Source organism: Salvelinus alpinus, chromosome 21, assembly GCF_045679555.1.
Source record: "Salvelinus alpinus chromosome 21, SLU_Salpinus.1, whole genome shotgun sequence".
NCBI lineage: Eukaryota > Metazoa > Chordata > Actinopteri > Salmoniformes > Salmonidae > Salvelinus > Salvelinus alpinus.
In genome coordinates this window covers 42,849,656-42,864,527 of record NC_092106.1, presented here as the reverse complement: position 1 = coordinate 42,864,527, position 14,872 = coordinate 42,849,656, and the positions used below count along the sequence as shown (strand labels likewise).

At 44.6% G+C, this 14,872-nt stretch overlaps 1 protein-coding gene across 1 annotated transcript in view; it reads right to left on the bottom strand.

Annotated features, from left to right (window-relative positions):
• Positions 1-14,872, bottom strand: part of nectin1b (nectin cell adhesion molecule 1b) — a 137,053-nt gene that overhangs the window by 42,559 nt on the left and 79,622 nt on the right. Inside the window, exon 3 of the mRNA XM_071357951.1 lies at positions 8,187-8,486. Coding sequence (XP_071214052.1) covers positions 8,187-8,486 — 300 coding nt within the window. The remainder of the gene's footprint in view (positions 1-8,186; positions 8,487-14,872) is intronic.

Here is a 14,872-nt window from a genome sequence, read left to right as displayed (position 1 = left end):
ACACTACCCTCTAGAGATCACCACACTACCCTCTAGAGATCACCACACTACCCTCTAGAGATCACCACACTACCCTCTAGAGATCACCACACTACCCTCTAGAGATCACCACACTACCCTCTAGAGATCACCACACGACCCTCTAGAGATCACCACACTACCCTCTAGAGATCACCACACTACCCTCTAGAGCACAGGTGTCAAACTCATTCCACGGGGGGCCGAGTGTCTGCGGGTTTTCGCTCCTCCCTTGTACTTGATTGATGAATTAACATCACTAATTAGTTAGGAACTCCCCACACCTGGTTGTCTAGGGCTTTATTGAAAGGAAAAACCAAAAACCTGCAGACACTAGGCCCTCCGTGGAATGAGTTTGACACCCCTGCTCTAGAGGATCACCACACTACCCTCTAGAGATCATCACACTACCCCCTAGAGATCACCACACTACCCTCTAGAGATCACCACACTACCTTCTAGATATCACCACACTACCCTCTAGAGATCACCACACTACCCTCTAGATATCACCACACGACCCTCTAGAGGATCACCACACGACCCTCTAGAGGATCACCACACTACCCTCTAGAGGATCACCACACTACCCTCTAGAGATCACCACACGACCCTCTAGAGATCACCACACGACCCTCTAGAGATCACCACACTACCTTCTAGATATCACCACACTACCCTCTAGAGATCACCACACTACCCTCTAGAGATCACCACACTACCCTCTAGAGATCACCACACTACCCTCTAGAGGATCACCACACTACCCTCTAGAGGATCACCACACTACCCTCTAGAGGATCACCACACTACCCTCTAGAGATCACCACACTACCCTCTAGAGGATCACCACACGACCCTCTAGAGGATCACCACACTACCCTCTAGAGATCACCACACTACCCTCTAGAGGATCACCACACTACCCTCTAGAGCAGGGGTGTCAAACATACGGCCCGCGGGCCGGAACCGGCCCCCAAGGAGGTTCGATCAGGCCCGCAGGATAATTTGAAAGTGGAAAAAATGCATAAAAGACATGGAATTAATATTTTTAATTCGCTGCAATTCATGGATTATCCGCTAAGGGGCGCACTCTTTCCATCAGAGTAGAAGACAAGCTGCATCACTGAGACAGACTGAAAACAGCAGACGGTATCAATGCGCCATCTGCTGCTTGTTACGACGTTGTTAATACCTTGGTCTCTACCTCTCCGCTACACCCTCATTAGCCAAAATGTCGTTATCCAAACGGAGAAAAGTAGATAAGGAGTGTAGAATTTTCAAAGAAAAATGGACCACGTCCTATTTATTTACAGAGATGCACGGAAAACCTTCGTGCTTGGTGTGTTTGCAACAAGTTTCGGTATTGAAGGAATATAATATTCGACGCCACTACGAGACTCATCACAGCGAAAAATATGACGGCTTGCAAGGACAACTGAGAAGAGATAAGATTAACGAATTGCTGGCGGGTCTGAGGAAACAGCAGTCACTCATTTTTTCCACTTTCAAAAGGATAGTTCATTAAATTTCAATATTTTCCTAATGTTCTTGTGCTTCTTTACACCAAAACAAAGGAAAGACATGATATTTTGGTTATTTATAGCAGAGTATGGTATAATTTTAATGGTCCGGCCCACTTGACATCTCCCTAGGCCGTATGTGGCCCACGATGCGAAATGAGTTTGACACCCCTGCTCTAGAGGATCACCACACTACCCTCTAGAGGATCACCACACTGCCCTCTAGAGGATCACCACACTACCCTCTAGAGGATCACCACACTACCCTCTAGAGATCACCACACTACCCTCTAGAGATCACCACACTACCCTCTAGAGATCACCACACTACCCTCTAGAGATCACCACACTACCCTCTAGAGATCACCACACTACCCTCTAGAGAATCACCACACTACCCTCTAGAGATCACCACACTACCCTCTAGAGATCACCACACTACCCTCTAGAGATCACCACACTACCCTCTAGATATCACCACACTACCCTCTAGAGATCACCACACTACCCTCTAGAGATCACCACACTACCCTCTAGAGATCACCACACGACCCTCTAGAGATCACCACACTACCCTCTAGAGATCACCACACTACCCTCTAGATATCACCACACTACCCTCTAGATATCACCACACTACCCTCTAGAGATCACCACACTACCCTCTAGAGATCACCACACTACCCTCTAGAGATCACCACACTACCCTCTAGAGATCACCACACTACCCTCTAGAGATCACCACACTACCCTCTAGAGATCACCACATAGGGATCGTCAGCAGTAGCCACAGCTGTTCCAGCCTCAGGACCACCTACCACTGTTCATTCTATCATTTTTCAGTTTGAGTGTGAACAGGAAGCTTTGGTAAAAATACCAGCCAGCATCTAAAAGACAGTTTTTCAACACAACACCAGAATTATAATCTATGAAGCACCACATTCACAGAGTTAGTATGTGTTTTAGTATGTATTTTAGTATGTATTTTATGACAGGACCTCAGTGAATAACAGGATGTTACTAGAACAGCATGTTACTATACTACCTGCAGAACAGAGCAGAACAGTGAATAGAAGGATGTCCTATAACTAGGGCTGGGTGATATGGCCTAAAACAAATTAATTCATTTGATATATCAATGTTACTATACCACCTACAGAGCAGAACAGAATAGAGCAGAACAGAATAGAGCAGAACAGGAGCATAATATAACAGAATGGAGCAGAACAGAGCAGAATAGAACAGAATAGTACAGAACAGAGCAGAATAGAACAGAATAGAACAGAAAAGAACAGAAAAGAGCAGAATAGAACATAGCAGAACAGAATATAGCAGAACAGAGCAGAATAGAACAGAATAGTACAGAACAGAGCAGAATAGAACAGAAAAGAGCAGAATAGTACAGAACAGAGCAGAATAGAACAGAACAGAGCAGAATAGAACAGAGCAGAACAGAATATAGCAGAATAGAACATAGCAGAACAGAATGGAGCAGAACAGAATATAGCAGAATAGAACATAGCAGAACAGAACAGAACAGAGCAGAATAGAATAGAGCAGAATAGAACAGAGCAGAACAGAATATAGCAGAATAGAATGGAGCAGAACAGAACAGAGCAGAATAGAACAGAGCAGAACAGAATATAGCAGAATAGAACATAGCAGAACAGAACAGAACAGAGCAGAACAGAACAGAGCAGAATAGAACAGAGCAGAACAGAACAGAGCAGAATAGAACAGAGCAGAGCAGAATAGAACATAGCAGAATAGAATAGAGCAGAATAGAACAGAGCAGAACAGAACAGAGCAGAATAGAACAGAGCAGAGCAGAATAGAACATAGCAGAATAGAATAGAGCAGAATAGAACAGAGCAGAACAGAACAGAGCAGAATAGAACAGAGCAGAGCAGAATAGAACATAGCAGAATAGAATAGAGCAGAATAGAACAGAGCAGAACAGAACAGAGCAGAGCAGAATAGAACAGAGCAGAGCAGAATAGAACAGAGCAGAGCAGAATAGAACATAGCAGAATAGAACAGAGCAGAACAGAACAGAGCAGAGCAGAATAGAACAGAGCAGAGCAGAATAGAACATAGCAGAATAGAATAGAGCAGAATAGAACAGAGCAGAACAGAGCAGAACAGAGCAGAACAGAATAGAGCAGAACAGAGCAGAACAGAATAGAGCAGAACAGAGCAGAACAGAGGAGAATAGAACAGAGCAGAACAGAATAGAGCAGAACAGAGGAGAATAGAACAGAGCAGAGCAGAACAGAATAGAGCAGAACAGAGCAGAACATAGGAGAATAGAACAGAACAGAATAGAGCAGAACAGAATAGAGCAGAACAGAATAGAGCAGAACAGAGCAGAACAGAGGAGAATAGAACAGAGCAGAACAGAATAGAGCAGAACAGAATAGAGCAGAACAGAGCAGAACAGAGGAGAATAGAACAGAGCAGAACAGAATAGAGCAGAACAGAATAGAGCAGAACAGAGGAGAACAGAGGAGAATAGAATAGAGCAGAACAGAATAGAGCAGAACAGAATAGAGCAGAACAGAGCAGAACAGAGGAGAATAGAACAGAGCAGAACAGAGCAGAACAGAATAGGTTAGAGCAGAATAGAACGATGAACAGTTAAAACCAGTGGGTGGCCGTCCTATTGCCTCTGACCTGAATTCCCTGACCAGAATATCTTAATTTTCTGTCCTGATGATTCTACATGTTGAAGCACCACAGCTATCATCTGCTTTCAGCCCTACTGCTATATTTCCTCTCTAAGACTATATAAATCCAGTATTTCCTCTCTAAGACTATATGATTACTGTATTACCTCTCTAAGACTATATAAATACAGTATTTCCTCTCTAAGACAATATAAATCCTGTATTTCCTCTCTAAGACTATATGAATCCAGTATTTCCTCTCTAAGACTATATGATTACTGTATTTCATCTCTAAAACTATATAAATCCTGTATCTCCTCTATAAGACTATATGAATCCTGTATTTTCTCTCTAAGACTATATGAATACTGTATTTCATCTCTAAAACTATATAAATCCTGTATCTCCTCTATAAGACTATATGAATCCTGTATTTTCTCTCTAAGACTATATGAATCCTGTAGACTAGCTCTTCCTGCTGTTGATTGAAGCAGACAGACCTTGGCTGACCTAGGAAATGACACACTATTCCCTACATAGTGCCCTACATAGAACCTCCCTATAGTTTAACTACAATTATTTTGACAACAAAGCCATAGGCTCTGACATAGTGCATTGGTCAAAAGTAATGCAGTACAATAGGGAACCTTTGCAGATGTCCCAGTAAGAGACTCTTAACACTGAGGTTTAGGGTTCTATTTCAGATGCTCCAGTAAGAGACTCTTAACACTGAGGTGTAGGGTTCTATTTCAGATGCCCCAGTCAGAGACTCTTAACACTGAGGTTTAGGGTTCTATTTCAGATGCTCCAGTAAGAGACTCTTAACACTGAGGTTTAGGGTTCTATTTCAGATGCTCCAGTAAGAGACTCTTAACACTGAGGTTTAGGGTTCTATTTCAGATGCCCCAGTAAGAGACTCTTAACACTGAGGTTTAGGGTTCTATTTCAGATGCCCCAGTAAGAGACTCTTAACACTGAGGTTTAGGGTTCTATTTCAGATGCTCCAGTAAGAGACTCTTAACACTGAGGTTTAGGGTTCTATTTCAGATGCTCCAGTAAGAGACTCTTAACACTGAGGTTTAGGGTTCTATTTCAGATGCTCCAGTAAGAGACTCGTAACACTGAGGTTTAGGGTTCTATTTCAGATGCCCCAGTAAGAGACTCTTAACACTGAGGTTTAGGGTTCTATTTCAGATGCCCCAGTAAGAGACTCTTAACACTGAGGTTTAGGGTTCTATTTCAGATGCCCCAGTAAGAGACTCTTAACACTGAGGTTTAGGGTTCTATTTCAGATGCCCCAGTCAGAGACTCTTAACACTGAGGTTTAGGGTTCTATTTCAGATGCCCCAGTAAGAGACTCTTAACACTGAGGTTTAGGGTTCTATTTCAGATGCTCCAGTAAGAGACTCTTAACACTGAGGTTTAGGGTTCTATTTCAGATGCTCCAGTAAGAGACTCTTAACACTGAGGTTTAGGGTTCTATTTCAGATGCTCCAGTAAGAGACTCTTAACACTGAGGTTTAGGGTTCTATTTCAGATGCTCCAGTAAGAGACTCTTAACACTGAGGTTTAGGGTTCTATTTCAGATGCTCCAGTAAGAGACTCTTAACACTGAGGTTTAGGGTTCTATTTCAGATGCTCCAGTAAGAGACTCTTAACACTGAGGTTTAGGGTTCTATTTCAGATGCTCCAGTAAGAGACTCTTAACACTGAGGTTTAGGGTTCTATTTCAGATGCTCCAGTAAGAGACTCGTAACACTGAGGTTTAGGGTTCTATTTCAGATGCCCCAGTAAGAGACTCTTAACACTGAGGTTTAGGGTTCTATTTCAGATGCCCCAGTAAGAGACTCTTAACACTGAGGTTTAGGGTTCTATTTCAGATGCCCCAGTAAGAGACTCTTAACACTGAGGTTTAGGGTTCTATTTCAGATGCCCCAGTAAGAGACTCTTAACACTGAGGTTTAGGGTTCTATTTCAGATGCCCCAGTAAGAGACTCTTAACACTGAGGTGTAGGGTTCTATTTCAGATGCCCCAGTAAGAGACTCTTAACACTGCGGTTTAGGGTTCTATTTCAGATGCTCCAGTAAGAGACTCTTAACACTGAGGTGTAGGGTTCTATTTCAGATGCTCCAGTAAGAGACTCTTAACACTGAGGTTTAGGGTTCTATTTCAGATGCCCCAGTCAGAGACTCTTAACACTGAGGTTTAGGGTTCTATTTCAGATGCTCCAGTAAGAGACTCTTAACACTGAGGTTTAGGGTTCTATTTCAGATGCTCCAGTAAGAGACTCTTAACACTGAGGTTTAGGGTTCTATTTCAGATGCCCCAGTCAGAGACTCTTAACACCGAGGTTTAGGGTTCTATTTCAGATGCTCCAGTAAGAGACTCTTAACACTGAGGTTTAGGGTTCTATTTCAGATGCCCCAGTAAGAGACTCTTAACACTGAGGTTTAGGGTTCTATTTCAGATGCTCCAGTAAGAGACTCTTAACACTGAGGTTTAGGGTTCTATTTCAGATGCCCCAGTAAGAGACTCTTAACACTGAGGTTTAGGGTTCTATTTCAGATGCCCCAGTAAGAGACTCTTAACACTGAGGTTTAGGGTTCTATTTCAGATGCTCCAGTAAGATACTCTTAACACTGAGGTTTAGGGTTCTATTTCAGATGCCCCAGTAAGAGACTCTTAACACTGTGTTTCTCTTACACGGAACCCAAACCGGCTGCGCGCGTGCGCCATCGTGCATAAATGTATTTTTCCCCCCCACACCAAACGCGATCACGACAGCAGGTTAAAATATCAAAACAAACTCTGAAACAATGACATTAATTTGGGGACAGGTCGAAAAGCATTAAACACGTATGGCAATTTAGCTAGTTAGCTTGCACATGCTAGCTAATTTGTCCTATTTAGCTAGCTTGCTGTTGCTCGCTAATTTGTCCTGGGATATAAACCTTGAGTTGTTATTTTACCTGAAATGCACAAGGTTCTCTACTCCGACAATTAATACACCCATAAAACGGTCAACCGAATCGTTTCTAGTCATCTCTCCTCCTTCCAGGCTTTTTCTTCTCTGGACATTATATTGCGATTGGCAACTTTCATAAATTAGGTGCATTACCGTCACCGACCTCGTTCGTCTTTCAGTCACCCACGTGGGTTTAACCAATGAGGAGATGGCACGTGGGTACCTGCTTCTATAAATCAATGAGGAGATGGGAGAGGCAGGCCTTGCAGCGCGATCTGCGTCACAAATAGAACTGATGCGACGCGAGCGGTGTAGTCAGCCTGTTAGGTTGCGACGCGAGCGGTGTAGTCAGCCTGTTAGGTTGCGACGCGAGCGGTGTAGTCAGCCTGTTAGGTTGCGACGCGAGCGGTGTAGTCAGCCTGTTAGGTTGCGACGCGAGCGGTGTAGTCAGCCTGTTAGGTTGCGACGCGAGCGGTGTAGTCAGCCTGTTAGGTTGCGACGCGAGCGGTGTAGTCAGCCTGTTAGGTTGCGACGCGAGCGGTGTAGTCAGCCTGTTAGGTTGCGACGCGAGCGGTGTAGTCAGCCTGTTAGGTTGCGACGCGAGCGGTGTAGTCAGCCTGTTAGGTTGCGACGCGAGCGGTGTAGTCAGCCTGTTAGGTTGCGACGCGAGCGGTGTAGTCAGCATGTTAGGTTGCGACGCGAACGGTGTAGTCAGCCTGTTAGGTTGCGACGCGAGCGGTGTAGTCAGCCTGTTAGGTTGCGACGCGAGCGGTGTAGTCAGCCTGTTAGGTTGCGACGCGAGCGGTGTAGTCAGCCTGTTAGGTTGCGACGCGAGCGGTGTAGTCAGCCTGTTAGGTTAAGTACATGTTAAATAAAGGTGTTTTTGTGACTAGTGTGTTTTGTATGATATAGTGTATTTATCATGTAAATCCTGCCCAGAAACCACATTTCCCTTTGAGGAAATTTGATTGATTGGTTGATTGATTGACATAAAAAGAACTGTGATAACTCACATTGCACGTTGAGCACGACACTGTCTGTAATCCTCTCGTTGTTGTAGGTTACGATGCAGGTGAGTTTCTGTTTGTGTGTCTCTCTGCTCGGCACGACCACATAGTTGCTCCTAACGGTCACCGTGCCGTTGGCATTCTGCGTCTCTTGGAACGTGGCTTGGCCCTTCAGCCTCGTGTCCCACTTGATCACACTCTGAGGCTTTCCATTCGCCGAGAGGCAGGTCGCCACGGTCATGTTCCGCTTCTGGGGGCGGGCCACGATGGTGGGCGTGGTCAAGGTCATTCGGGTCTGAGGTCGAGCTGAAAGGAAAGAGGGAGAATAAACGTGAACAAAACAAACAAAGTGATTAACCCTCATTTTGACACCAAGAAGAAACTATTGAAAAGCAACAATCATAGCAAAATACAAACGTATTTCCTATCAAAACATCACACAGGGACTAATCTTAAGACACGGCTGGAGTTACAGGGACTAGTCTTAAAACAAGGCTGGAGTTAAAGGGACTAGTCTTAAGACAAGGCTGGAGTTACAGGGACTAGTCTTAAGACAAGGCTGGAGGTACAGGGACTAGTCTTAAGACAAGGCTGGAGGTACAGGGACTAGTCTTAAGACAAGGCTGGAGTTACAGGGACTAGTCTTAAGACAAGGCTGGAGTTACAGGGACTAGTCTTAAGACAAGGCTGGAGGTACAGGGACTAGTCTTAAGACAAGGCTGGAGACAGAGGGACTAGTCTTAAGACAAGGCTGGAGTTACAGGGACTAGTCTTAAAACAAGGCTGGAGTTACAGGGACTAGTCTTAAAACAAGGCTGGAGATACAGGGACTAGTCTTAAGACACGGCTGGAGTTACAGGGACTAGTCTTAAGACACGGCTGGAGTTACAGAGACTAGTCTTAAGACAAGGCTGGAGTTACAGGGACTAGTCTTAAGACAAGGCTGGAGTTACAGGGACTAGTCTTAAGACAAGGCTGGAGGTACAGGGACTAGTCTTAAGACAAGGCTGGAGACACAGGGACTAGTCTTAAGACAAGGCTGGAGGTACAGGGACTAGTCTTAAGACAAGGCTGGAGTTACAGGGACTAGTCTTAAGACACGGCTTCTGGAGTTACAGGGACTAGTCTTAAGACACGGCTTCTGGAGTTACAGGGACTAGTCTTAAGACAAGGCTGGAGTTACAGGGACTAGTCTTAAGACAAGGCTGGAGTTACAGGGACTAGTCTTAAGACAAGGCTGGAGGTACAGGGACTAGTCTTAAGACAAGGCTGGAGGTACAGGGACTAGTCTTAAAACACGGCTGGAGTTACAGGGACTAGTCTTAAGACAAGGCTGGAGTTACAGGGACTAGTCTTAAGACAAGGCTGGAGTTACAGGGACTAGTCTTAAGACAAGGCTGGAGACACAGGGACTAGTCGTAAGACAAGGCTGGAGACACAGGGACTAGTCTTAAGACAAGGCTGGAGTTACAGGGACTAGTCTTAAGACAAGGCTGGAGTTACAGGGACTAGTCTTAAGAAAAGGCTGGAGACACAGGGACTAGTCTTAAGACACGGCTGGAGTTACAGGGACTAGTCTTAAGACAAGGCTAGAGTTACAGGGACTAGTCTTAAGACAAGGCTGGAGTTACAGGGACTAGTCTTAAGACAAGGCTGGAGGTACAGGGACTAGTCTTAAGACAAGGCTGGAGTTACAGAGACTAGTCTTAAAACACGGCTGGAGTTACAGGGACTAGTCTTAAGACAAGGCTGGAGGTACAGGGACTAGTCTTAAGACAAGGCTGGAGGTACAGGGACTAGTCGTAAGACAAGGCTGGAGACACAGGGACTAGTCTTAAGACAAGGCTGGAGTTACAGGGACTAGTCTTAAGACAAGGCTGGAGTTACAGGGACTAGTCTTAAGACAAGGCTGGAGACACAGGGACTAGTCTTAAGACACGGCTGGAGTTACAGGGACTAGTCTTAAGACACGGCTGGAGTTACAGGGACTAGTCTTAAGACAAGGCTGGAGTTACAGGGACTAGTCTTAAGACAAGGCTGGAGTTACAGGGACTAGTCTTAAGACAAGGCTGGAGGTACAGGGACTAGTCTTAAGACACGGCTGGAGTTACAGGGACTAGTCTTAAGACACGGCTGGAGTTACAGGGACTAGTCTTAAGACACGGCTGGAGTTACAGAGACTAGTCTTAAGACAAGGCTGGAGTTACAGGGACTAGTCTTAAGACAAGGCTGGAGTTACAGGGACTAGTCTTAAGACAAGGCTGGAGGTACAGGGACTAGTCTTAAGACAAGGCTGGAGGTACAGGGACTAGTCTTAAAACACGGCTGGAGTTACAGGGACTAGTCTTAAGACAAGGCTGGAGTTACAGGGACTAGTCTTAAGACAAGGCTGGAGTTACAGGGACTAGTCTTAAGACAAGGCTGGAGACACAGGGACTAGTCGTAAGACAAGGCTGGAGACACAGGGACTAGTCTTAAGACAAGGCTGGAGTTACAGGGACTAGTCTTAAGACAAGGCTGGAGTTACAGGGACTAGTCTTAAGAAAAGGCTGGAGACACAGGGACTAGTCTTAAGACACGGCTGGAGTTACAGGGACTAGTCTTAAGACAAGGCTAGAGTTACAGGGACTAGTCTTAAGACAAGGCTGGAGTTACAGGGACTAGTCTTAAGACAAGGCTGGAGTTACAGGGACTAGTCTTAAGACAAGGCTGGAGTTACAGGGACTAGTCTTAAGACAAGGCTGGAGGTACAGGGACTAGTCTTAAGACAAGGCTGGAGTTACAGAGACTAGTCTTAAAACACGGCTGGAGTTACAGGGACTAGTCTTAAGACAAGGCTGGAGGTACAGGGACTAGTCTTAAGACAAGGCTGGAGGTACAGGGACTAGTCGTAAGACAAGGCTGGAGACACAGGGACTAGTCTTAAGACAAGGCTGGAGTTACAGGGACTAGTCTTAAGACAAGGCTGGAGTTACAGGGACTAGTCTTAAGACAAGGCTGGAGACACAGGGACTAGTCTTAAGACACGGCTGGAGTTACAGGGACTAGTCTTAAGACACGGCTGGAGTTACAGGGACTAGTCTTAAGACAAGGCTGGAGTTACAGGGACTAGTCTTAAGACAAGGCTGGAGTTACAGGGACTAGTCTTAAGACAAGGCTGGAGGTACAGGGACTAGTCTTAAGACACGGCTGGAGTTACAGGGACTAGTCTTAAGACACGGCTGGAGTTACAGGGACTAGTCTTAAGACACGGCTGGAGTTACAGAGACTAGTCTTAAGACAAGGCTGGAGTTACAGGGACTAGTCTTAAGACAAGGCTGGAGGTACAGGGACTAGTCTTAAGACAAGGCTGGAGTTACAGGGACTAGTCTTAAGACAAGGCTGGAGGTACAGGGACTAGTCTTAAGACAAGGCTCTTTCTTGATTTAAATCAAATAAGCAAAGTGATTAAAGGGTGGAAAGGGTTTTTATCAAAAGTGAAGGAAAAATACAATGAAATAGTTTATACTGGTCCAATTAGTTTGTTTTGAATGCCGATGCCCTTCATTACAAAAATAATAGCTTTCTGTGAAGTAAATTACTTTTTGGTTTGTGTGGATTTTTCTTTCAATATAATTCCCATCTACGTTTAGAATTATTTCAACTTCACTTCAATGTTAAGCCTCAGATTAACATAGCCAACTGCAGATAGCTATGATATGAAGAGCTGCAGATGGCTATGATATGTAGAGCTGCAGATGGCTATGATATGTAGAGCTGCAGATGGCTATGATATGTAGAGCTGCAGATGGCTATGATATGAAGAGCTGCAGATGGCTATGATATGTAGAGCTGCAGATGGCTAAGATATGTAGAGCTGCAGATGGCTATGATATGTAGAGCTGCAGATGGCTATGATATGAAGAGCTGCAGATGGCTATGATATGAAGAGCTGCAGATGGCTATGATATGTAGAGCTGCAGATGGCTATGATATGAAGAGCTGCAGATGGCTATGATATGAAGAGCTGCAGATGGCTATGATATGAAGAGCTGCAGATGGCTATGATATGAAGAGCTGCAGATGGCTATGATATGAAGAGCTGCAGATGGCTATGATATGAAGAGCTGCAGATGGCTATGATATGAAGAGCTGCAGATGGCTATGATATGAAGAGCTGCAGATGGCTATGATATGAAGAGCTGCAGATGGCTATGATATGAAGAGCTGCAGATGGCTATGATATGAAGAGCTGCAGATGGCTATGATATGTAGAGCTGCAGATGGCTATGATATGAAGAGCTGCAGATAGCTATGATATGAAGAGCTGCAGATGGCTATGATATGTAGAGCTGCAGATGGCTATGATATGAAGAGCTGCAGATGGCTATGATATGAAGAGCTGCAGATAGCTATGATATGTAGAGCTGCAGATGGTTATGATATGAAGAGCTGCATATGGCTATGATATGTAGAGCTGCAGATGGCTATGATATGAAGAGCTGCAGATGGCTATGATATGAAGAGCTGCAGATGGCTAAGATATGAAGAGCTGCAGATGGCTATGATATGTAGAGCTGCAGATAGCTATGATATGAAGAGCTGCAGATGGCTATGATATGAAGAGCTGCAGATGGCTATGATATGAAGAGCTGCAGATGGCTATGATATGAAGAGCTGCAGATGGCTATGATATGAAGAGCTGCAGATGGCTATGATATGTAGAGCTGCAGATGGCTATGATATGAAGAGCTGCAGATGGCTATGACATGAAGAGCTGCAGATGGCTATGATATGAAGAGCTGCAGATGGCTATGATATGTAGAGCTGCAGATGGCTATGATATGAAGAGCTGCAGATAGCTATGATATGTAGAGCTGCAGATGGTTATGATATGAAGAGCTGCATATGGCTATGATATGTAGAGCTGCAGATGGCTATGATATGAAGAGCTGCAGATGGCTATGATATGAAGAGCTGCAGATGGCTAAGATATGAAGAGCTGCAGATGGCTTTGATATGTAGAGCTGCAGATAGCTATGATATGAAGCGCTGCAGATGGCTATGATATGAAGAGCTGCAGATGGCTATGATATGAAGAGCTGCAGATGGCTAAGATATGAAGAGCTGCAGATGGCTTTGATATGTAGAGCTGCAGATAGCTATGATATGAAGAGCTGCAGATGGCTATGATATGAAGAGCTGCAGATGGCTATGATATGAAGAGCTGCAGATGGCTATGATATGAAGAGCTGCAGATGGCTATGATATGAAGAGCTGCAGATGGCTATGATATGTAGAGCTGCAGATGGCTATGATATGAAGAGCTGCAGATGGCTATGATATGAAGAGCTGCAGATGGCTATGATATGAAGAGCTGCAGATGGCTATGATATGAAGAGCTGCAGATGGCTATGATATGAAGAGCTGCAGATGGCTATGATATGAAGAGCTGCAGATGGCTATGATATGTAGAGCTGCAGATGGCTATGATATGTAGAGCTGCAGATGGTTATGATATGAAGAGCTGCATATGGCTATGATATGTAGAGCTGCAGATGGCTATGATATGAAGAGCTGCAGATGGCTATGATATGAAGAGCTGCAGATGGCTAAGATATGAAGAGCTGCAGATGGCTATGATATGTAGAGCTGCAGATAGCTATGATATGAAGAGCTGCAGATGGCTATGATATGAAGAGCTGCAGATGGCTATGATATGAAGAGCTGCAGATGGCTATGATATGAAGAGCTGCAGATGGCTATGATATGAAGAGCTGCAGATGGCTATGATATGTAGAGCTGCAGATGGCTATGATATGAAGAGCTGCAGATGGCTATGATATGAAGAGCTGCAGATGGCTATGATATGAAGAGCTGCAGATGGCTATGATATGTAGAGCTGCAGATGGCTATGATATGAAGAGCTGCAGATAGCTATGATATGTAGAGCTGCAGATGGTTATGATATGAAGAGCTGCATATGGCTATGATATGTAGAGCTGCAGATGGCTATGATATGAAGAGCTGCAGATGGCTATGATATGAAGAGCTGCAGATGGCTAAGATATGAAGAGCTGCAGATGGCTATGATATGTAGAGCTGCAGATAGCTATGATATGAAGAGCTGCAGATGGCTATGATATGAAGAGCTGCAGATGGCTATGATATGAAGAGCTGCAGATGGCTATGATATGAAGAGCTGCAGATGGCTATGATATGAAGAGCTGCAGATGGCTATGATATGAAGAGCTGCAGATGGCTATGATATGAAGAGCTGCAGATGGCTATGATATGAAGAGCTGCAGATGGCTATGATATGTAGAGCTGCAGATGGTTATGATATGAAGAGCTGCATATGGCTATGATATGTAGAGCTGCAGATAGCTATGATATGAAGAGCTGCAGATGGCTATGATATGTAGAGCTGCAGATAGCTATGATATGAAGAGCTGCAGATGGCTAAGATATGAAGAGCTGCAGATGGCTATGATATGAAGAGCTGCAGATGGCTATGATATGAAGAGCTGCAGATGGCTATGATATGAAGAGCTGCAGATGGCTAAGATATGAAGAGCTGCAGATGGCTATGATATGTAGAGCTGCAGATGGCTATGATATGAAGAGCTGCAGATGGCTATGATATGTAGAGCTGCAGATGGTTATGATATGAAGAGCTGCAGATAGCTATGATATGTAGAGCTGCAGATGGC